Source organism: Hibiscus syriacus, unplaced genomic scaffold (assembly GCF_006381635.1).
Source record: "Hibiscus syriacus cultivar Baekdansim isolate YM2019G1 unplaced genomic scaffold, ASM638163v2 tig00109972_pilon, whole genome shotgun sequence".
Lineage (NCBI taxonomy): Eukaryota > Viridiplantae > Streptophyta > Magnoliopsida > Malvales > Malvaceae > Hibiscus > Hibiscus syriacus.
Window position 1 is genome coordinate 1,356,879 of NW_024062543.1, and position 25,571 is coordinate 1,382,449.

The following is a 25,571-nucleotide window of genomic DNA, read 5'->3' on the forward strand; positions in this document are numbered from 1 at the left end:
GTTGGTCAATTATTTTTCTAAACTCCATACGGCAGTCGTTGAGACCTCGATCGATCAAACGCGGCGGCCATTGTTTTTCCACTTCTTGTTTTGACCTTTGTTTCCCATGACTTTTGACTCCACACTTTCTCATTATTCACAAAATAGTCCCAATAGGCCGTGTTCTGATTCATAAACAAATCTGCAATACAATATAAAATCATTTGAAATTATAATAAAAACAATTTACAAAAATCAAATACGAATATTATCATTCTAAATGAACGAGAAACAAGTAACCGTCTTCTCCTATGACCATCATATCATTAGCTTTTGTTGTTTCTGTTTTTTTTTTCCTCTCTTTTTCGAGATACACTATCACAGTGGATTTAAAAATATTTTTTTAAAAAATGAGTACATATATATTAATAATAAAAAAATTTATATGAGACATACATAAAATATATTCGATCCAATCTCATATACCATTTAGCAGAGTTTTTAGTCAATTCGATAAAATCTCAGAAGTATATATCTTTTATCTTACTTGATCTGAAAATTATATATTCGATCTAATTTAACTCGAAAAATATATAGCATTCACCATATTTCAACCCGACTAAAATTTTTAGAATATAAATTTGTCTTGATCCAACCCAATTCAATATAAAATAAAGACTTAATTAAAATAATAATAAATATTTTCTAAAGAAATTATATTATTATCTCTAAGTCAATTCAAGTAAGAGTTTTTTCACTTTTCACCTGAATCCGATCCGACCAAACAACACTTCTTTAAAAGATCTAATCAAACCCGAATTTGATTTAAATATATATATATATATATATATATAATACTATTAAATCTAACCAAATTAAAATCAGTCAATTTGAGATTAAATTACCATACTAACTACAACGACGATAACTCAAATAAAACAAACAAGAGATACTCAAAGTCCACTTCTGATGGAAGTAGGAAACCGACTGGCAACTTCACGCATCTCTATGCTGACTGCATGCACCATTTCTACTCGTTGACCAGTGTAAATTGTTGACCAATAACTTCATTTGCATATTTCTAGGTTTAATTCTGCCTCCAGATCCCTATACTCTTTAAGGAATTCAAATTTAGTCTCAGCTTTTATTTTTCAGGATTTAAACCTCTTTGAGACTTTGGCTTGTCTGAACTTTAGTTGATAACATTTTGAATGGAATTTCGTTAGATTTAAGTATGTTACATTATAATATTCGATTTCGTGATTTTAAAATCAAAACCCAATTAATAATACTTAAATCAAATAAGTAACGACTAAATTCTTAAAACGAAAATAAAATTGAACAAGTTTTAAAAGTGTGAAGAGTAAAATGGTGGGGGTACAATTAGACATTTGTTAAAAAAATTATGAGATGAACCCATTTTTTCCCTACTAAACGTGGTGAAAACCTTGATTATATATGTACCTAACTGGTTTTTTTTTGTGTGTGGCAATTTTACCCAAATAACACCCTAACAACAAAATATTACATGTTAGACACTCTTTCTCCAAATATTACCGATCTAGCATTCTTTCTGACAAAGTGTTAATCATGAGGGCGCGCCTTCTCAGGGTTTTGTCCGAGCTGGCGCCACAGTGGAAAAGTGCGGATTATGAAGTGCACCTTCGTGGGGTTCTGTCCGAGCTGGAGGCACGTAGCAAAGGTGCAGATCATGAAGCGCACATTTGCTGAGTAATCTTACGCGTGCAGGGAAAACGTGGATCATGAGGCTCGCCTCCCATTATTCACGAATAATTACGCACTCCATGATTACCTGAGCTAAGCTCTCTTGGTTATTCACCCTTCCCCCTCCCTTATAAATACCCCGAATACAAACATTAAATCACACCAAAATTACTTTCATATTCTTCCTTCTATCAAGATAAATATATTTTGTTATAGTTTTTAGAAGGTAAAATTATTTTTTATTATATTATATTTATTATATATTTAATTATTTGACTAAATTTTATTGTACTAATTATTTTGTATTATTTTTTACGGTTGTAAAATAGAAGGCGATATCATATCTGGAGACATTTTGTCGATACAGTAACAATATTAAATTATGTTATTTAAATAATTGTCACTTTTTTATATTTTTTAGCATTAGTTTATAATTTAATTCATATATTATTTATTTAATTAGATGTATTTCAGCTATTTTTTTTACAAATATATGACTCTCAATATTTCAAACTCTCAAACTCTCAAAATGAGGTGTATTTCAGCTATTGTTTACTATGATAGAGAAATTCGGGAAGATGAAACCAACATTGTCTTCGCATCAAATCATTCAATCATAATATCCTTCAAGAGAAACATCATTCTTGAGGAGTTGATCACTAAAATTTCAAGGAAGGTTCATGTTGGAAGTACTAGAAGAATGTTCTCACTTCAGTGCAGATTTCTAACTATACTATTTCCATTAACTTCTACATCGTTCGAACTCTCCAATGATGACGATGCTGCTATGATGGTTGATGTTCATAATCAAAATTCAGACGTTGATACACAAATGTATGCTACATTTGTTGAAGTGTTTGCGGTTCGTGGTATGTCATTATGTTTCCACTATGGTTGGCTCAACAAGTTGATCAAGTTGACAACCCAACTCAAGTAATGTGTAATGATTTTAACTCATTAATAGGAAAGCCACAACCTAGTACCATCTCATTAAGTTCAATGAGGAGACATTCATCAGTAACTTGGTACGATCTCCACTGAAGTGGCTCCACGAACAATTCATATCGCAACATCTCTTTCAGTTCACGAGGAAGACATTCATCGACCTGAATATGGAGATGCACTCTAAATAAAAATCTATTCAGTACTCATTTGACACGATGCCTACAAGTTCCAGGGGAGACATTCAACTGCGAGCTTCTCCGACTTTAATATGGAGATTCATGCGACATAACACTTAGTTCAAAACTCGTACGACACGATGCCTTTAAGTTCAAAGGGAAGACATTAAACTACCAGCTTGTTCGACCTAAATATGGGCATCACAGAGGAACCTCTATGTGATCCAAGTGCGGATGATGTTAAGATTTTACTGTTCATTGAGCCAGAATCACCGCAGTTCAACATGGACTCCGATAATGATGATATAAATAATCTTCCCATAAATACGATACACACGGAACCTCCAACACACATGTATGAAGCTGACTATAATGAAATGTATGGATCATAATTTACAGATATGCCTAATATTGGTGACTATAGATTTAACTAATTAGTAAATGATGGTGAGTTATATATCGGAATGTAGTTTTCATCCAAAGAAGAAGCGATGATTTCAATTAAGAATTACAACATTCAGAATTCTGTTTACTTCAGAGTCAACTGATCCACCACTGAAAAATATGTTTGTTACTGCGTCTAATATGATAACAAATGTAATTGGATAGTTCGTGTATCGAAAAAGAAGAGGAAAAGAAAAATATGGGAACTAACAATATACAAAGGTCCTCATACATGCTGTGCTAGAGAGATCAACCAAGACCATCCCAACTTGGACTCTGACATTATATGCCAAGCCATCATACCCATGGTCAAAGCAAACTCCTATATAGCTATTACGGTGCTGATTTCAGCTATACATTCTTAATATGGGTACACGTCTCCTATAGGAAATCATGGAAGGAAAATAATAATGTCATTAAAAACTTCACGGTGAGTGAGATTTATCTTACAACGAACTACCAAGTTGGTTTAGGGTAGTGCGCAGACTGAATCCTGGGACAATAGTGGACTTCGAAACTTGCCATGCATACCACAATGATCGAGTGCTTCACAATCGATGCCAATTCTACTGGTTTTTTTACTTACCCACAGTGCATTAATGTTATGAAATACTGTAAGCTCGTGGTTTAAATTGATGGGGCATTCTTGTATGAAAAATACAAGCAAGTTTTGTTATTGACAGTTGTCCAAGATGGTAATCGCAACATTCTTCCAGTTGCTTTTGCCCTTGTTGAAGGAAAAGATACAGATTCTTGGGCTTTTTTCCTAAAAAACTTGCGCTTACATGTTGTCAAGAGGAAAAAAATCTATGTCATTTCAAATCGCAGAGCTGGGATCAAAGCAACAATAGAGTCTTTGGGTCCAATGTGGCAGGCGCCCTATATCCAACATCGGTATTGTATACGACATATTGCTGCAAATTATCACGGAAATCTCAAGAAGAATGATGAGTGTCAATTACTTGTATGCATGGGTATGTCACAATGTCTAATTTCATTTCTCAATCATTTTCATTTTTTATGGAAACTTAACAGTAAGTACTACATTTGATGCTCAAGTTACGAACTATTTACTCAAACGTTTGAGTCCATGCTTTAAGATTTACGAGGAAAAAATGAGCAAGGGTACAATTACATCAGCCTCATCAACAAAGAAATATGTAAAAATGCATACGATGATGGATATCGATATGGACACATAACGACTAACTTGGTTGAGGCTATCAATTCAACCTTAAAGGGGGCGCTCTATTTACCAGTAACAACTTTTGTTAAAATGACTTATTTTGTTTGAGGATCACTTTTTACAAAGCTCGGGGGACAACCTCTAACTTGGATGAAAAATGATTAATCGTATCACCCAAGATTAGTTGCAGATCTACAAAAAAAATTGTTGCATCTCTTACGAACCCATGAATCATTTTGTGTCAAATAAATGACACGACCTCTTCAAGGGATTGAAACTAACTCATTTAGAGTTAATCTACAAGACACGTGGTGTGACTGTGGGTTTTTTCAAGCTCTAAAATATCTATGCTCCCATGTCATAGCAGCTCGCTCTTATACCCATCAAGATTATAACCATTTTTTGGATATCGTATACCGACTTTCAAAAGTATTTAAGGTATATGAATTTGATTCCCCCCATATGTAATGAGAAAAACCTATATGAGGTTCAAAATTAGCTTCCAATTGTACCAGATCCGTCCTTATTAAGGGAGGTAGGTCATCCAAAATCCAATCGAATTCATTGTAATATGGATATTCGAGAGACGTCTGAAGAAAACAAAATATGTGAGCATTGTAGAAACCTAGGCCATAATAGGAAAAATGTCCATCTCTTTTATCATCACGTAATTGTTGATGCTGTGACAATGTAATTGTTGTTTATAAAGCCCCAATTTGTGTTATTTCATTTTTGTTTACTTTTAATTAATGTGTTACTCAAGTGATGAGCTACTCAAGTGAAAATTAAATAAAAACATTACAAACTAAATATAAAAATAAAAAATTAAATAGAAACATTAAATACAAACGTTACAATTCAAATAATTAAATAATAAAAACATTAAGAAACAAAATAAATAAAAAGTCCATAAGTAAATAATAAAAACATTAAGAAATAAAATAAATAAAAAATTCCATAATTAAATAAAAACATTAAGAAATAAAATAAATAAAAAAGTCAATAATTAAATAAAAACATTAAGAAACAAAATAAATAAAAACAAGTTTATCAATGTCCGCGTCTTGAATATGTTCCATAGGGAGGTGGTTGTCTATTTTGATGAGGTTTTCTTCGTATAAATTGCTCTTCCTCCTCACTCTCATCATCATCATTAGTAGCAGTAGCATCAGTGGCATCTATATTTTGTTGATGAGGAATGGATGATAATATAATACCTCCATAAAATAAGGAACCTGGAGGTGTATGACTAACCATCCCACTACTCATAGAAAACTGTAAAAATTGCAAAAAAACATTGACATCGATGAATGCAAAAACTAAGCTGAAGGTGTCTGTGTCTCTGGTGAAGCATCACCCGCCAAATAAGCAACATATAAAGATCACGCTGGATCTATAAGCATGAGAGTATATCCTCTAGGGGTGTCATAAAACCTTACGGTGGCATCTGAAATGGTTGTGGTTGCATCTGAAATGGTTGTGGTTGCATCAGAAATAACCGCGATGACATCTAAAACAACTGCAAAATATAAATCGGTGGCTGCTATGATGGTTCTGGTGTTGCAGTTGAGGACGTGCCTGAAGCGTCTGCTCTCTATCAATGAGTCAGGGGACGATGATACTATGACGATGGATATTTTTCTCGCCGTCGATGAATGCTCCCGCCTTGTGATTCCTCGGAAAGTAGGAACAAATTTCTGTTCATGTTGAACCACTGATAATAGTAATCCACAACCGAATAATGATCCACATAAATCGGCTCCCTACGAGGAATACATCCACGTCGATCCTCCCAGATCATTACCCACTCGTTGTGCTTCATCAACTAGTTGCTTCTTTTTTGCCCCGTCTATCGATGTTATGCATATTGTCGAGAATCCTAGATGCTTCAAGAATATATTGTACTAAACTAAATTGGAGGAGCAAGCGATCAATAGGATGCTATTCGACAATAACATAACATATCAGGTGGACCACCGCCATTCATACATCTAATTGGCCACTCAAGTGAGGTGTGATACAATGCCTCATTTCTTCAATAGAATAAGGAGCCCATTGAAACTAATATATATATATATATATATATATATATATATATATTCTTATCAAAATAATATTATAATTATATAATGATATTAAAGGTAAATAATAAAATTTAAATACATACCATTATACCAGCCATTTGATCAATGAGAAATTGAATTTCTTCCAATTTATCTGGTATATCACGGTGATATTTCCTTATAGATGACCACCTATTCAGTGTAAAATAATTTCATTATACACTAAAAAAATATTTTATACAAACTCAGTATTGAAATTACCTTAACAATAACGAGAAGACTAAAGGGTTTTCACGATCGAACATAGAAAGGGGATGCGATACCATACCCATGATTGTAGAAGGAGACATCCGCCGATAACATTTTTTGATAATCAGTTGCTCAACACATTTCTCTATATAGAGATGCCAAAACCGTGGAGCCCCAACTAAATGAGTCGACAACTCAAATATCTGCAAGATGACACAACCACATACAATGAATTTGGTTGCGAGATTTATCGGGCATCAAGATCCCTCCTATGAGTTGTAATTTGTAAGCCTGGGCAAATATTTGAGTCTGTTCCTCGAAACAGTTGTCGCTCAACCGTCGAAAATTTACAGCCAACCATGATAATAGTATTGGACTACCGTTGAAATAAAGCAGGATACCTCCAAGATACTCATCGCACAAGGAATGCCAATTACCATCCGCCACACCAGAAATAACATCCTCATCTATCGGAAGCCCTAAATGTAAGAAAACATCATCTACCGTAATATTGCAGTCCCTACACGGAAGATGGAATGTGTGTATCTCTATTCTCTACCTCTCAATCAGTACAGAAATAAGGTTGAATCCAAGGTTATAATGCCCTTCATACTTCTCTATGTAACTAAGACTAGCCTCAGTTAAATATGGCCAAACATGACTATGTATATCTAATTTAGCGTTATGAATAAATGAATCTGATATACGATTATTCACCTAATTAAATAAATAATATACAAATTAAAATATAAACTAATACTAAAAAAATAAATGAATAAACCATTCACAATAAAGAAAATAACAGAATTTAAAATTATTACCGTATCAACAAAATGATTCGATATATGATTCTCATCTAAACGCAACAACTCGCCTGCCATTTTATAACTGCAAAAAGTAATAAAAAATTAGTATAATAAAATATAATAAAATAATAAACTATTAAATGATTATAATATAATAAAAAATTTAGTTTCTAAAAATAATAATTATACTTAAAACTTGATAGAATAATATATAGAAGAAAGAAATAGAGTGTTTTTGTATGGTATGAGTGTTAAATGAGGGTGTTTTTATAGAGGGAGGGGACTGGGGTTGGACGGTATTTAAAGCAGGACAGTTGAGATTTAAAAACAAGGTGCAGATTATAATCTACACCTTTAGCCATGTGTCTTATTCCTAGTAAAAATGTGCTTCATGATTCGTACTTTACCACCGTGGTGTTAGTTTGGATAAAACTTGTAAAGAATCAAATTATGATTCATGTTTTTTTATCGTGGCACCAGCTCAAAAAAATCATGCAAAAGAATACCTCATGTTCTGTATTTTATCAAAAATGATGCTAGATCGATAATATTTGAATAAAATATGTCTGGCAGATCATTTTCCCCCTTCTAATTTTCTGTGAGCTTACGTATCTTAATTTTCATTTTAATGGCAGATCATCTTGTCTCCATATCTCTACACGTGAATCCAGTACAAATTTTCTAACAAATAAAGCCTCCTCCATGGAATATGCCATGCTCTCTATTGCGTTCCCATTTTCCACGCTTTCTCATTCTCAGTAGCCTCTCCACCACCCTTCACCGACCGCCATGTCGGTCCGGCGAAGCTTCCGTCAATGGCCACCTCCTGTGATCGTCTTTTCCCTTTCATTCATCTTTCTTATTTCTCGTGCAAAGTCTGATGAAGTGGAGATATTGCTCAAGTTTAAATCAACTGTAGAAAGCTCCGCTTCGAATGTTTTCAGTTCATGGAAACAAGGGAACTCTGCATGTAACTTCAGTGGAGTTGTTTGCAATTCGAATGGGTTCGTCACCGAGATCAATCTTCCCCAACAACGAATTCGGGGTTATGTTCCTTTTGATTCAATCTGCGAGTTGCAATCACTGGAGAAGATTGATGTCGGGAACAACTCTTTCCATGGGAAAGTTTCAGATGACCTGAAGAAATGCACTCGCCTGCGATACTTGGATTTGGGAGTCAATGCTATTTCTGGGGAAGTGCCGAACTTGTCTTCTTTAGATGGATTGAAGTTCTTGAATTTGAACAACAGTGGGTTTTCCGGGATTTTCCCGTGGAAATCGTTGGAAAATCTCACGGAATTGGCTTTCTTAAGCCTTGGTGACAATCCGTTCGATGAAAGTCCATTTCCTCTTGAAGTTCTGAAGCTTGAGAAATTGTATTGGCTTTATCTCACAAATTGCAGCATCACAGGGCAGATTCCTGAGGGAATTCAGAATCTCAGTCTGCTGCAAAATCTTGAACTCTCGGATAACAGATTGTATGGTCCAATCCCAGCTGGAATTGGGAAACTCAACCAGCTTTGGCAGCTTGAGCTTTACAACAACTCATTGTCTGGAAAATTACCTGTTGGATTCGGAAACCTTACGAATCTTAAGAACTTTGATGCGTCGATGAACATGCTCGAAGGCGACTTATCGGAGTTACGATCGTTGAAGAATCTTGCTTCGTTGCAGCTCCTTGAAAACCAATTTTCAGGAGAGTTTCCAGCTGAGTTTGGTGAATTCAAACACCTTGAAGGGCTGTCACTATACAGGAACAAACTTACTGGTCAGCTTCCACAGAAAATTGGGTCATGGTCTGATCTTCATTTCATAGATGTTTCAGAGAATTTTTTGACAGGTCCTATACCACCAGATATGTGCAAGAATGGCAAGATCATGAGCTTCTTCTTCTGCAGAACAACTTCACTGGCACTCTGCCGGAGAGCTACGCGAACTGTAAGTCGTTGGTTCGATTACGAGTGAACAACAATTCGTTGTCGGGGACCGTCCCTGCTGGAATATGGAGTCTGCCAAATCTCTCCATAATTGATCTTACCATGAATCGATTTGAAGGTCCAATAACTGGTGATATTGGTAATTCCAAGTCTCTTGCACAACTATTCTTGGCCAATAATCAGTTTTCAGGTGAATTACCTGCTTCGATCTCTCAAGCTTCATCGTTAGTCTCGGTTCAGCTTACTTCGAATAGATTTACCGGTCAAATTCCAGAAGCTATTGGAGAATTAAAACGCCTAGGCAGCCTTTATTTGAATGGTAACATGTTTTCTGGTGTACTACCAGATTCATTAGGCTCTTGTGTTTCTTTGAATGAATTAAACCTTGCTGGTAATTCACTTTCTGGGAACATTCCTGAGAGTATAGGATATTTACGTAACCTTAACTCTTTGAATTTATCTGAAAACAAACTCTCCGGTGAGATACCAGCCAGTTTGTCATCTTCAAGATTAAGCCTTCTTGATTTGTCGAACAACGGGATGGTTGGTCCCATACCGAAATCTTTATCTATTCAGGCTTTCAAAGATGGCTTTGAGGGGAATCCAGGCCTATGCAGCTCGGATCTTAACTTTCAGCCGTGTTCATCAAATGCCGGTACTAGATCGAGTCATCTTCGAATGATTTTATCCTGTTTCATAGCTGGAATATTAGTCCTGCTTGTATCACTAGGATGTTACATGTTCGTGAGGGCAAAACGGAGTAATCTTGATCGTCCATTGAAGCAAGGGTCTTGGAACATGATATCATATCGCATGCTAAGTTTCACCGAAAAGGATATCATCGATGCTGTCAAACCGCAGAATTTGATAGGTAAAGGGGGATCAGGGAATGTCTATAAAATTGAACTGGGAGATGGCAAAGAACTGGCCGTGAAGCATATTTGGACCTCAGATTCCAGCAATCGCAGAATCTACCACAGTAGTACGGCTATGCTAACACCAAGGAGCTTCCGGTCACTAGAATACAATGCGGAGGTGGCAGCATTGAGTGCCATTAGCATGTGAATGTGGTGAATCTGTACTGTAGCATCACGAGCGAGGATAGCAATCTGCTGGTTTATGAGTATCTACCAAATGGGAGCCTGTGGGACAGGCTGCATTCATGCCATAAGATGGAGATGAACTGGGAGACGAGATATACCATCACATTAGGAGCTGCTAGAGGGTTAGAGTATTTGCATCACGGATGCGACAGACCGGTTATACACCGTGATGTGAAGTCGAGCAATATTTTGTTAGATGAAGAGTGGAAGCCAAGGATTGCCGACTTCGGACTAGCAAAGATCGTGCAGGACAGTGGTGGAGGGGAATGGACTAATTTTATAGCTGGAACTCATGGTTACATGGCTCCTGGTAAGTTTCTTATTTTTTTGTTCATATGATTCAAGCAACTTTCATTGAAAAGACTTCTGATTTGGTTTTAATTGCTGCATAATTTTCTGGCAGAGTATGCATACACAAGCAACATAAACGAGAAGAGCGATGTTTATAGCTTCGGAGTTGTGTTGATGGAGCTGGTCACGGGAAAAAGGCCAGTCGAACCTGAATTTGAAGAGAACAAGGACATAGTTCACTGGATCTATACTAAACTCAGGACCAAAGAAACTTTGGCTGAGGTAGTGGATTCTAACATCTCAACGGCATCAAAAGAAGATGCCATCAAGGTGTTAAGAATCGCGGTCCACTGCACGGCGAGGATTCCAACGCATCGACCTAGCATGAGGAAGGTGGTTCAAATGCTAGAGGAAGCAGAACCTTGTAAACTTACTGATATCATTGTTCATAAAAAAGGTGACTGTAGCCCCACTGAGGAGTGGAAGAACAATGGCAAGTTAGTCTAAAGCTCTTGAATTCGTCATCCAGTAACGATTCGAGATTGATCTTCAGAACCTTGAGTGACACTAGGAAGCTCCTTTTTTCTTTTTCATTGGCTCATAAAAGAGAGAAAGGTTAATTTTCGAGTTTCGAGTGTAGTTGCAGAAGAAAGCTAGGTACCAATAGCAGGCTATAAAATCAACAAGTATGTAGGTGTTTTTCTTCTTCCTCCTTGTAATATATTTGCACCAGTTGTCTCTCAAGAACATGATGTAATCCTTCGAGGACATATGTATACAACAAATGCTATCTTTTTGGGACAAAATGCTACAATCATAACATACATAAAGGACTAACTTGTTGTTTTATTTAAGTTGGATGGCCATTTTATAACCTTTTTAAGTCGGAGGATTCAACAAAAAAATCATATAATTGGGATAGTATTTATGTAATTTACCCAAAGGTAAAATTATATATTTTTTTATTAAACTAAGTTAATTACAAAGTAATATTTATTCTAAATACTCTCAACCATTTGATAATTAATGTTCAATCACCCTATTATAATTACCGATGTTCGAACCTGTGACCTCTAAGAATAATCACGATTCCTTTAATCACTGAGGTAAATTAATTCGTGCACCCAAACATAAAACTATGTTGCTTTAACAAAGCACACTGCATTATTTATTTTTTATTAAAAGCACACTGCATTAGAATGGGTAATTATCAACCTAAATGGTTTATTAATTTAATCATTTTAGTAACTTTTTTTTAAACAATTTAAGGATAATAATAATAAAAATAATAATAATTTAAAACTCAGACAAAAATGGGTATCTACAAATACCATAGTTGAAACTTAAGGATAAACTATGTCATTAGTGATAAAATTTTAGGTGTTATCTTGTTTTGGTCATTGAATTATACAATTTTTTTTAATTTTATCATTAAACTTTTTGAATTGATTTTTTTATTAGACCATTAAAGCATCAATGACGCAATGATGTGATTGTAAAACTACTTCAATCGTCCATTGTTATTTGTGATAAAATCAATACTAAACCGTTTATATTTTTCGTCCTCTTTCTCCTCATTGATTTGATTTTCTACGTAATTCACTAAAATCGATGAAAATATATCAAAGCTTTGACATTATAATGCTTTAATTTTCTCTTAGATATGTTGATTGTTTTTTAAAAGAATGCTTCTCGCTATTTTATTTTTTCGATTAATACAACAAGACCCCTTAAATCTCATAAAATAATATATTTTTGCATTTAATTTCACTAGTTTTAAAGAGATTTAAAAAAAATTAAATTGATAGAATACAATCAAAAAAATTTATTAGTATCTAGAATGATCGCAAAAGATATTGGAGAACGCCTATGTTTGACAACGACGATCTAGTGATAAAAATTTAATTCAAAAAGTTTAATAAAAAAATTAATTTTTTAATAATTAATGACCAAAACAAAACATCCCTAAAATTTAGTGACTAGTGGTATAGTTTATGTTAAACTTAATTATATTGTCATAGGCAATTTGGCAACCACCCACTGCCCAACTGTATTTAAGCGGGGCCTATGCTTGGCAGCAAAACTTAAAACAGGACACAGTCGATGAAGTCATAAAAGGATTGCATCTTTCTCTCGATTCAATTGTTTTCCCATTTTTTGTTCATCAAATTATGGCTTACAATTTTTTGTTTGAAGGAGTGATAGCTTCTCTAATGGCGCTTGTTTTCTTTTACAACACTTTACTAAGAAAATTATTCAAAAAGACAAATACTTCTTCTTCTTCTTCTTCAATGGTGTTTCCAGGAGAAACTTGCTTAAAGAAAACGAGAAATGCAGAGATTGATGGAAGTACAACAGATATTATCATAGTTGGTGCCGGAGTTGCTGGTTCTGCTCTTGCTTGTACCCTTGGAAAGGTCACATTAAATCATCTAAATCGGTATTTGATTAATAGTGTTGGCCACTTTAATGGCAACATCTCCTTTGCCTACATGTTTCAGGACGGACGGCGAGTGCTCGTGATCGAGAGAGACTTAAACGAGCCCGATAGAATCGTCGGAGAGCTTCTACAACCAGGGGGATACCTCAAGTTACTTGAATTGGGTCTTGAAGGTATGCTGGAATCTCTTTAAGTGACACTTCTTGACGTGATCTTTGTGTTTATGTACCCTTTTGGATGTCGATTTTAAAGCCAAATTGCTGCAGATTGTGTCGACGATCGGATCGATGCTCAGCGTGTCTTCGGTTATGCTTTGTACAAGGATGGGAAGAACTGCAGGTTGCCGTATCGTGTAGAGGACTTTCGATCCGATGTCACTGGAAGAAGCTTTCATAACGGACGTTTCGTACAACGGATGCGGGACAAAGCTGGTTCTCTTCCGAAGTAGTTTTCTTTCCCATCACAAATCTAACGTTAAGTTCAGTTCTTGTTCTCTAATTCCTTTGCCATGATGCAGTGTAAGTATCGAACAAGGGACGGTGACATCTCTGCTGGAAGAAAATGGGACTATCAAAGGAGTTGAGTACAAAACTAAGGGCGGTCAAGTGTCGATAGCCTATGCTCCCCTTACGATCGTATGCGACGGTTGTTTCTCGAATCTGCGACGCTCTCTATGTGACCCTAAGGTTAAAGATTCTTAGCTTACTCTGTCGAATATCGAACATAATCAATAAGGCTTTGAGACAGCATAAAAGATGTTCGTTTTGTCAATTTTTACGCAGGTCGATGTGCCCTCTTGTTTTGTTGGTTTAGTTCTGGAGAACTGTGAGCTTCCATATTCAAATCATGGACATGTCATATTGGCAGATCCTTCACCTATATTGTTTTATCCGATTAGCAGCACCGAGATTCGTTGCTTGGTTGATGTACCGGGACGAAAAGTACCTTCCGTCTCCAATGGTGAAATGGCCCTTTACTTGAAAACTGTGGTGGCTCCCCAGGTACTTTCCTACATCTGTTTTGATTTATAAGTGATGAAAAATTATGGGGTTTTGAGATAATTTGTTATGGATATCAGATCCCGACTGAACTGTACGACGCCTTTATCTCAGCGATCGACAAGGGCAACATAAGAGCGATGCCGAATAGGACCATGCCTGCAGCTCTGCACCCAAATCCCGGTGCACTTTTAATGGGTGACGCGTTCAATATGCGTCACCCTTTAACCGGAGGGGGAATGACTGTTGCATTATCTGATATCGTCGTTCTTCGGGACCTTCTTCGACCTGTGCGCGATCTACATGATGCATCCGCCCTTTGCGAATATCTCGAGTCCTTTTACACCTTGAGGAAGGTCAGATTAAAAATGCAGTGTTGAATCTTGGTGGACATGTGTATCAATTGATACTCAGATTGTGATTTGCAGCCAGTGGCATCGACAATAAACACATTGGCCGGGGGCACTATACAAGGTATTCAGTGCTTCCCCTGATCCGGCAAGGAAGGAAATACGGCAAGCATGTTTTGACTATTTAAGCCTCGGAGGCGTATTTTCGAATGGACCGGTATCTCTACTCTCCGGTCTAAACCCCCGACCGATTAGCCTCTTGGTGCATTTCTTTGCGGTGGCGATATATGGTGTTGGCCGGTTGTTACTTCCGTTTCCTTCTCCCGCACGCATATGGATTGGGGCTCGATTGATTTCGGTCTGTATCATGTCATCATACATACATGCATGCATGCATACATACATACATACATACATTTGTTTATAATATGTGAACATTTTGCAGGGTGCAGCAGGCATCATTTTCCCCATTATAAAGGCCGAAGGGGTACGACAAATGTTTTTCCCTGTAACTGTTCCAGCATATTACAGAGCTCCTCCTCCAGTTGACTGAGAATTTATTGACATTTCAACTAAGAACTGTTTTTATAGCGATAAGGTTTTTAATATGACGATGTTAATCGCTGAAAATCAGCACAACCGTATTAATAAATGAGTTTGGTTGATGTCCTAATGACATTTTTCAATTTTTTTTCCATTAATGACTCCCGACTCACATTACTTTATAATGATATATCAGCATCACAATTAGTTTTTTTTAGCGATAGTGGACGGGTGATTAAAATGAGACAAGAACATAAGTTTAGTGATGATTTTAATAAAAATAGTTGGATGACCAAAACAGAATCATAAAAATAGTTAGATGACTAAATACATAATTAAGCAGAAAAAGTGACAAAATGTATCAAAAATATATAATACAGGGACATTTGATGTAATTTGCCAAACGATGGCCGCCATGGTAACAACTTTCTCTCATCAGTTTCATCTCAATCCTTTGCCTTCACTCTTCTCCCTCTTTCCAGAAAAGCTGCATTTTCCTCTCCTCTAACTCACTCACACTCACTCACTTAAGTTTAAGACCTGCCGTCGTCACCGGTAACATCGAGGCCAATGCCACTACCGGGTCCGACTCCGATGCGTCGAGCGGCTCTTCATGCGATTACTCCGACTGGTCGTGGATCTACGACTCGGATGCGAGATTCGATCGATATGACGGTAGTTGTAAGGAAATATTCAAAGAATGGAATTGCGTTCTGAACAAAAAATCTAACGGTCGAGATATCGTTAAGTGGCTATGGAAACCTCGCAACTGTCATCTTCCTCCGTTCGATCCGCTTAAGCTTCTTCACACTTACAGAGATACTAATATTGATACTTCTCTCTCTCTCTCTCCAGCATAATTGAGTTGCTTGTTAGTATGTTTTAGGAGTTAATTGCAGCAATTAGGGTTCTGTACCTCTGTTATCTAAAAGAAGTGGCGTCCTGTAGGAGCTGATCGTTGCTTTACTTTTCTCGACTATAATCTTACCATTGCATATCATCGGACTAATCTTTTGGCACGTTATGGTAGGTAAGCTGTTTCAAGCATTTCTTACCATAGTGATTAGTAAGGTATTTTGCTTTGTGTTACCAGAGCGTCAACTGCTTTATTTTCGTTGCCTTTAATGCAGTTCATTCTTCGTTGTCTAATGCAGGTGGTCAGCTAATAGTAATGGTGGTAAGTTGGAAGCTCTTGGATATAAACAGGGTTATGGAGTTGATATTGATATTCCGGAAGGCACGTGGGAAAAGGCTCCAAGCTTCCATGATATACTGATCTTTAACACAGGGCACTGGTATTTCCTTTTTCCCATTTTGATATATTATATACTGTTGATGATATGGTAACCTATGTTATGCTCTTGTTTGCTGGTCCTGAGGGTTCCTTTTTGGTACCCTATGTTCGTGTTAAACGAAAATGCCAAAAGTTAAATCCTAATGCATTCTAAATTGTTGCCGAGGTTGGATGTCAATATATCAAGATATATGCAATCATCAGAGCATTTTGGCAGTGGTTATGTAATTTGTGAATGTGTTAGTATAATTTACCATTTTGATTCTTCTTCAACAGGTGGTGGGCTCCTTCAAAATTTGATCCAATCAAGTCACCCATGCTTTTCTTTGAAAAGGGTCTGCCCTTGATCCCTCCCATACCTCCCAATGTTGGGTTTGAGAAGGTTTTAAAACACATGGTATGTTATAGTACAAGGTGTTTACTGGAATTTACTCGTTTAATAACATTCACACTGGGTGCTTTATAAAACAAAGCTTATTTAGTTGCTGCTGCGGTGCTGCCTGGACAAACTCTGATCAAACTTGAACTGGCTAAATGATCCTATACCTTGTCCTCTAAGGGGCATAGTATTTTGCCTAGATTACACTTTTTCCCTGCTATTTTTCCTTTGGTTTTGAGTACTTCAGAAATAAAAATATACTCTTATGGTGTGAACATCCTGATTATATTTGTACGTCAGTGTGTTTACCCTCTCAGAATTTGTTATATTGTTGATCGCAGAGACAATTTGTGGAGAAAACGACGCAACCAGGTGCTGTTAAATTTTTCCGTACACAATCACCCAGGCATTTTGAAGGAGGTGACTGGGACCAGGGTGGTTCGTGTCATCGGTTAAATCCTTTATTACCAGAAGAAGTGAGTCTCTTTGAATTATTACTACTATTTTCTAGTCGTACTGAACATTATAATTGGTTAACTAAACTTTGATTTGCATCTTATTACAAGCTGAACTGCTTTTATCTATTTTGAGGAAGAAACTACTCGTGTGTGTTGGTTTGTTTACACTCGGAATCGAGTTTAAAAGGTTTGACAGGTTTAGATCCATTTTTAGGTGGAATAACTCTTCTCATTGATGAATAATGGAACGAATGTGGAGGCACGTCTTGTGAATCTACACCTATACAATGCTCTGAAGGAATCAAATTTCTGAATGTTAGATATTACGCGCATGAGTGAGTTCAGAGCAGATGCCCATCCTTCTACAACCGGAGGAAAGACGCAATGATTGCATGCATTGGTGCTTACCTGGAATTACGGATACATGGAATGACCTGTTTGTAGCCCATCTTAACCGTCCTAAAATTAGAAACTGATGTAGTTGGAATTACGAATGCATCGGTGTTATTATTCTGTGGTTTTCACCTTGTGTCTGAAAGTAGACAACATTTATTGATTGGAAGTAAAGAAACCAAACATATTATATAGGGGGTTAATCAATGGCCAAGGTCCATCCCAGCTTGTCCTCCATCAGACCAGTTTGAATCCCTGTTAGTGTTGCATACAATCTCCGAGCCACTGTTTCTTCTCCCAGTTTGTATTCAGTCCTGCATTAATATGATCAATAAGAAAAATCGACATCGAAATAGCAACTAGAACGAAAACTGTAACGAACATGAAATTGTAGCGTAAATGCAGCTGCTGCGAATGTTTAATTGAAACATTTGCAGTCAATCATCATTTTGACAGATTGTGCAAATAAATGGTTCTAAGATTTATCCTTACGTTTTGCCCTGGTACGTTATGCTTGCAACGGACTTGACGACCATAGCTGTTCCGGTGCAAAATACTTCTTCAGCATCAAATACCTCGTCGATCGGAATTGCTTGTTCCTCAACCTGACAACCAGAGATCCACACTTCAGAGTTAATAGCAATCGAATTAATACGAGCACAACTTTTTTATGATTCAAACTGGGGAGAAACTGGTAGTAATTTCTGATCAGTTACCTGGTATCCAAAACCTGATGCAAGTTCCATGATGCTTTTTCTTGTGATTCTGGGAAAAATTGTCCTATCGGCTCTTGGAGTTGAGATAACATTTCCCTGCGTTTGAACACACATGATTGTGTCTATGTCCTTCACTATTCAATCTACTAACTAGTCCGATTCGTATCGGTTCTACCTTGAGAACGAAGATGTTACAAACAGAACCTTCTTCAATGTTGCTTCTAGTCAATGCATCCAGAAATAAGACGTCTGAGAACCCTTCAGCTTTTGCTTCAGTTAATGGCTTGTAAACCTGCATGTACAATAAAAAACATTGGTCAAAACGTGATTCAAATCATACTCCAAAACGAGTACTTACCGGTGAATAATTCGTGACAGCTTTAACGCCTCCTGTACCACCCGGAGTAGCTCTATGGACTTTGTTTTCAACCTTCAAGTTCAGTTCACCCTTCAAAAATCAAAGCACTATACTTAACATCCTGATTTCATTGCATTTTATAAGCAAACTCCCATGGTTTCTTGACCTTCAACGAAGCATCTGACAGCAGCCTACCTTGTTAAAAATGCCAACTGGGGAAGCATACACTAAGAATGTGTACTCGGATGATGGTTTCAATCCAAGGTTTTGACCAGTTCCGATAAGCAAAGGCCTGATATATAATGATCCTCTCCCATGCGGCGGTAACTGTATCATACAAATATTACTGTTTTACTAGTTGCTGCACAAATTCTTTGGCAATGAGGTTGTAAAGTCTTAAGTTGAATACCCATCGCTTGTTGGCCAGGACAGTCTTTTTGACAGCGTCGATGAATTGCTCCACCGTTGGTGATGTCATGCACATTCTATCCGCACTCATCTTCATCCTCAGAGCATTCTCTTCCGGCCGGAAGAAGAGAATCCCCTCGTCTTTCTTCCTATACGCCTTTAGTCCCTCGAATAGCCCCTGATGCCACCAATTTATGAGATGTAACCAGGCCATAGTTCAATATCCCAGAGGAAGGGCACAGCTCAATGTTGCCGAAGCAAGTTATGGTTCAATGGGAAAACTGTTGTTCATCTTGATTGAAGCTCATAACGTACATGTAATCAGTCTTGGTTAGAGCAAATCCAAGTTCATCCCATTTCACATTCGCATACTCAGCCTTCTCCCTGCTGTTACACCAAAGGATTCAACTTCACAAAATCATCAACAAAATAATAATAAAAAGACCCCAAACAAACAATGCCAATCGAATTCAATTACTTGTAACCATTTGGTCAGCTTTCAAATGGATTATACAAACAAGGTTGAACATTGAATAATATATTAGACATAAAATTAACACAACTCTAAAAGCATGCAAAAAGCCATCACCTTTGTCGACATGATTAAAGATTGAAAAAAGATTGTACTTTTGGATCTTACCATCCCACCTGCTCTTGTTTAGGTAAAGAACCCATTGGAAAATGTTGATTTTCATCAGGAAAGGGAAAGAAAACGAAAATGGATTGTGTTCCTACTGTGAAATCAGTGGGCTTAAAGGGTTTATATAGGAAAACCAAACTTTATTCAACGATGATACGTAAAAGTATACACTTTCAGTATATTAAATATAAAACCATATTTAAAATATTTAAAATATGAGGAACTCTTAATTATGGTTTCACACCTAACTAATAAGATTCCCCAATGACTGTCTTGACGATAAATGTGCATTAATTTTCTTTCATTCTATTCTATGCATATGATAAATTCAACGAACTAAACATTAATTTCAAACTTTTAAAAATTGTTTTTTTTAATATTAATGAAGGTGATGCATAAGCATTGCAGACTTCTCCTACTGAAGAGAGATTATACAATGTAGATCAAAGAGATCTATTCCATGGTCACCAAAAGCAAGGTAGATCTATCAGATTCAACATGATGAGGTTCCACTTGATGAGTATGAAGCCCTGCAGCATCCTGAATGGTGTGCAACAGTCATGACATGTGGCACATGACAACTAGTTGAGTTGCAGTTCAATCGAAAGCCCGTTGGATATAAATGGTTGTTCAAGGTGAAACAAAATCCAAATTACTAAATCAACAGATAGGATATGCGTCACGGATTCCAGATTGTGACTTTATGGGTACATTTGGTCCTACAGTTAAATCTTTTATTACTTTTTTTCCTTTACGCGTTGATGAAAACTTAGTTTGAGTAGATTTCTTTCTATACAAGTTTCCTTTGTAAACAATAAATTTAATCCTATAAATAAATACTAAGGATTAAGATTTAAAAATAAATTAATTAAATTTTAAATCGTGTTTAGCCGTAGTCTTGTACTATTTTTGGATATAGTGTTTAAATCAAACATATGGATCTTAATTTGTATTTTATTTGTGAGAAAGTCATGAAACAACTTATAATTGTCACACCCTAATTTAAGGGTTAAATTTTTCTTAAACTTATTCTGAGGATTAAATTGAAATTCTAGTTAAATCCAGAGACCAAAATGAATTTTTAATTAAATTTGGAATAAATTCAAAAAGTATCAAAGGTTGAATGACCTATCGAATAATTTTGTCATTTTCTAAAATGTTGGGTTTAAAAACACCCGAAATCTGGAAACTTTCTATTTTTGGAAAGATTTCATATCTCTCTCTCCCCTATAGTTTCTTTTTTGTTTCAAGAATCTTTCAACCTCATTTTGTCGCCGTTTTAGCATCCGTTATCGACACTGTCGACACTATGGTGTTCTTGAAGTTGTGAGGAGTCAATCGGTGTCCTCAGAATCTTGAACGTCGTCGGCGTGTGGAGGGGTGAGCAATAACAAGTTTCCGATGTAGCGTAATCGAGCTCTCCATCATTCATCGTTGTGAATCGAGCTTTGTAAATGTCTCAAAACCCTTCAAAATAATATTTAGAATTTTTCTGTAGTTTTTTCGACTCAAATTGCCCTCACACGTTCCCCCACTTGTCGCCGCTGCATGTGGGGCTTGTCCACCGCCTAACAAACTATCTAGAAGCGGGTCAGCTCGACCCGCTGACCCGTATCCAACCTGACCCGCCTGACCGGTCTGGCCCAAATTGCTTCAGCCCAAATTGAACTGGCCCAATCAAACCAACCGATTTGGTTTAATTGAGTTGCGTCGAGTCGAGCCGTTGAACGTTGACCCCATTGACCGTCGTTAAACATCGTTGTTGATTATTGGCTGGCGTTAACTTTGATTGTTGATCGATGTTGACTTTTTTCAAGACCACCTATCTTGATTTTTTTTGACGTCTTAATTTTGTTTTTGTGGTTTGTTTTACCAAATTCAAACTCGGTAAGCTATTTTTCAGCATTTTATTTTTTGAGTTGATCTTATTTCCGCGTTTAAGGTCTGTTTTGATGCAATTCTATTTGCCATGTATCCGAGATATTATGGGACGTCAAATTCAAGTTCAAGAGTGATCGAGTGGGGTTAAATGATCGACCACTGTAGCATAAAATCGAAGTAATACTTTACTATCTTATGCACGCTTACAGTACATGTTGGTAATTGGTTAGTGCATGATTGAATATGAGTTGAGTATTTTATGGTCAATTATTCTAAACATACTCTGATTTCGATATAATGTTACTAAACTGACTAAGACTCAAATGACCCATATAAGGAACTAGTGGACCAATAATAATTTTAAGTTGAGTAAAGTAACATCTAAACCATAAATTTTGATTTTTTCCAGTTAAGAGTTTATACCATAAATATTTTGATGAGAAATGATAAAAATACCCTTAAGGTTTAAAAAGGACATAGATTTGCCTCTAATGGTGGAATTAACCTAATAATTAAGATTATGTCCGATAAGACTATTGATTTACCTGTTAAATTCCTGATCTGTTTGGAAAATTCTGACAGTCAGTCTCTAGTCTCTGAGAAGGCACATGATATAAAATTTATGCTTTTTGAGCAACACCTAAAGACTATTTTACCAAAAGTACTCTATATGACTGAATTTATTAAAATAACCAAAATACCCTCGTGTTCTAGAATGACCTAAATACCCTAGTGACTTAGATTAATTGAATGTCTTTGGATAAGTTTTGAAAATACCGGTGAAGATTTAAATGTAATGGCCATAAAGATTATGGAGTAAAACCCAAGTACGCTGATTTTTTCTAATACTCTTACAATATGAGAATAAGGATAAATATCATATGAATACATTTGCATCACTTTGGGATTCATTTAAGAAAGATTTGTGAAGGTGAATTGATCAACTTCATAATATAGTTGGTATTAAGGAATCGACATCCGTGAAGCGTTCCTATCATAATTCTTGATAAGTACCACAGTGATGGGATCTGTTTGGTTTGATTTGACTTGGGAACCGAATAAGTTGTTAGAAATCTTGAATATTAAACCATCGTTGATTCTTATTAAGTCGTATTACCAAAATTTCTTTGAGAATCAAAATGACTAAAATGCCCTACATTATATTTGAATAGTATTTAAAAAAGAAACTAGAGTTCGATTAACTAAAAAATAAAATAAGGTTTTTAAACATTATATATTTTTCATTTAAAAAAACAACAACTAATGATGCTTATGCCCACCCATATTGCATTGTGGTGGATGACGGGTCCGATGTGGATTCCAACAAATCAATATCTTCATCAGCATCATCATCATCATCACCATCACCATCATCAACATCATCACCATCACCACCACCATTACCATCATCATTGTCATCTACATGTCCAGTACCACTACTGGCAATGGGATCAAGACTAGTGTAGAACATGCTCTACAACGACATATGCTCAACACTACCGGAGCCGAAGTCTGTTACCAATGGTGAAATAGATACAGATGGAAATGACAAATAATATGGTTCAACTAGTGTAGAAAGGCAATGGGAACGAAAAACCATAATCGAATAGGAATAAAATACCTCAGTGAAAAAACCATCAGTCGGAGGGGTCATATGCTAAAATGATGACTGATTCGAGTGAGTAAATGCAGGTGGAGTCAGCGGTATTTGATACTCTGCTACTGACGTGCAGGTGCATGTGTCGTTCCCGATGATGAGGCTAGATCGTGTCTTCTTCTACTTCAACTTGAGTCTCCTTCACCTCTAGCAGCACATTGCATTGGCAGATGGTTTTGGGGAGGCACATAAATTTCTCGTGCTCGTTCCTCATTGGTTAGTATATACGACTTCTTATATTGTTCATACCACAACATGTAATCATTTGAAACACTGTAGTCAAATATGGGTTGACAAACAGGCCGCCCATGTAATCTATCCATCAATTGCATCACCCATTTCGCATGATGCATCTCCTTGTTAACATACGTCTCCCCCTATAGCTTTACGTGATGTAAGGCGCTCAAGTCTAGTAGTGGTAATGGAATTGTTTGGACACTGTTAAATTGCCGCAACATGTGATCGATATGATGCAACTCGACTATCTCATATACTATTAACAGGACCATCGACATGCAAACGCCCAAACTGAGACCTACTTCAATCGGAGTACACGATCTAATAGCATGATCATTGTACGACGTCCATAGAACTATACAAATATTTTTAAACTAAGTTAGATAAACTCAAATTTAAAATTTATTTTAAGTTACAAAAAATAAATCGATTACCTCGTTTGTCATCTAATCGATCAACAATATAAAATCACGGAGAGTTCTTAGTAGGTGGGCATGAGTTAGTGTAACAGTCTACCTATTATTCATATAAAAATATAATTTTTGTAAAACCCTAAAAATATAATAATCTAAATATAATATAGTTTATTTTTAATTACTTCTGAAGTAGTATAAATTCAAATGGGGTCGACTGTGTAGGAACCGACTGTAAAAATGACATTCGAAATCAAGCTCACGATTGTAACAACATCAAATAACCTTCAATTACTTGTTTGTCCGGATCAATAGTTTTACATAACTCCCAGAACAAAAAGGCCAATATTGTCAATCCTTAACTCTTATATTTAAAATCTCATAAAATGTGTAGATGGTATAACCACATTAGATGCACTTTGTTACGGGATTTATCAGACATCAAGATCCCTCAATAACTCGTAAAATATGACTACGAGCAAATCACTGCAAAATAAAAATGGTGCGAATAAATTAAAAATTATCATAAAAAATTACAATAACATAAACTAAAATAAAAATTTAATATTATAAATGAAAAATTAAAATAAATAAACGTGGATTTCAAAAATTACCTCCTTAATTACTGGAGCAGTATTGGAAAGTAGATGCAAAAAATTGTCGTCCAAAAATTTAATCTTGATATTCCTTCCATCCATATCGTCATTTGTCAGAGTAAGTCTGAGTAGTTCCTCACACAAGCCGACCCAGTACCCATGAGCAATACTGGTAATAGGCATTTTGTCAACTGGCAGTCCAAGATGGAATGCAATATCTTGAAGAGTAATAGTTGTCTCCCCACAATAAAAATGAAATGTATGTGTCTCCGGTTTCCACCGTTCTTGCAATGCATTTATCATTGGAGGATGCAACTTCGTACCACTAATTATAGTGCTAACGTAACTAAAATCGGCTTCATATAAATACGGAAAAATATCTTTATCGGGGTCCGTGAAATATTGATATAACACGTCAACGAATGTTCATATCCCTTCAAATAAATAAATAAATAAATTATTCAACATAATAATAAATTATTCAAAATAAATATATGCATAAATAAAAATTTGAAATAAATAATAAATTATTCAAAATATATAAATAAATAAAAATTACCTCCGAATTTATCTTCCCTTAATCGAATACATGCCTTCGACCAAGCTTCAGTAATCATGCCATAATAATCGTAATGGGATAGATAAGATAGAAAATATGAGAAAGATATTTTGGAAGAAAGGTGTGAGGAATTCAGTTTTGGGGACCTTATTTATGATGCAAAGTAGAGAAAAAACAGAAAGAGCATCGGTACAAAGTGAAGAAAAACAAAAAGACGTGTTGAAAATGAAACATTTCTTTCTTCATATTGATAAAAGAAAAGAAGAGCCTATAAATATGCTTTACATCATAACACACTAACCACGATTCCTATAAAGTAGCACCATAACTAAGACACTAACTCTGCT

The 25,571-nt window shown here is 36.0% G+C and overlaps 1 protein-coding gene and 3 pseudogenes across 1 annotated transcript; 3 read left to right on the forward strand and 1 right to left on the reverse strand.

The window, feature by feature from the left end:
• The first annotated feature begins 7,809 nt into the window (after positions 1 to 7,809).
• On the forward strand, positions 7,810 to 15,254 carry LOC120211436 (annotated as a pseudogene).
• LOC120211435 lies at positions 8,173 to 11,659 on the forward strand (annotated as a pseudogene).
• Positions 15,255 to 15,299: 45 nt separating the features above from the next.
• On the forward strand, positions 15,300 to 18,077 carry LOC120211305 (annotated as a pseudogene).
• Positions 18,078 to 18,539: 462 nt separating this feature from the next.
• LOC120211306 (branched-chain-amino-acid aminotransferase 6-like) lies at positions 18,540 to 19,963 on the reverse strand. Its single transcript, XM_039209878.1, has 5 exons — positions 19,882 to 19,963; positions 19,243 to 19,628; positions 19,029 to 19,160; positions 18,834 to 18,923; positions 18,540 to 18,767 (listed from the first exon to the last, which is right to left on the reverse strand). The coding sequence occupies exons 2-5, from the start codon at positions 19,453 to 19,455 to the stop codon at positions 18,540 to 18,542; spliced, it is 663 nt and encodes a 220-aa protein (XP_039065809.1). The 5' UTR covers positions 19,456 to 19,628; positions 19,882 to 19,963.
• Between the last annotated feature and the right edge of the window lie 5,608 nt (positions 19,964 to 25,571).

What these genes read in the sequence shown, in the direction of transcription:
- LOC120211306 (XM_039209878.1), bottom strand. Translation starts at nt 19,455, where the DNA reads ATGGCCTGGTTACATCTCATAAATTGGTGGCATCAGGGGCTATTCGAG. An exon ending in TCCTGGCCAACAAGCGATGG is followed by an intron (nt 19,161 to 19,242) that starts GTATTCAACTTA and finishes TGTATGATACAG; the next exon opens with TTACCGCCGCATGGGAGAGG. An exon ending in CAGTTGGCATTTTTAACAAG is followed by an intron (nt 18,924 to 19,028) that starts GTAGGCTGCTGT and finishes TGATTTTTGAAG; the next exon opens with GGTGAACTGAACTTGAAGGT.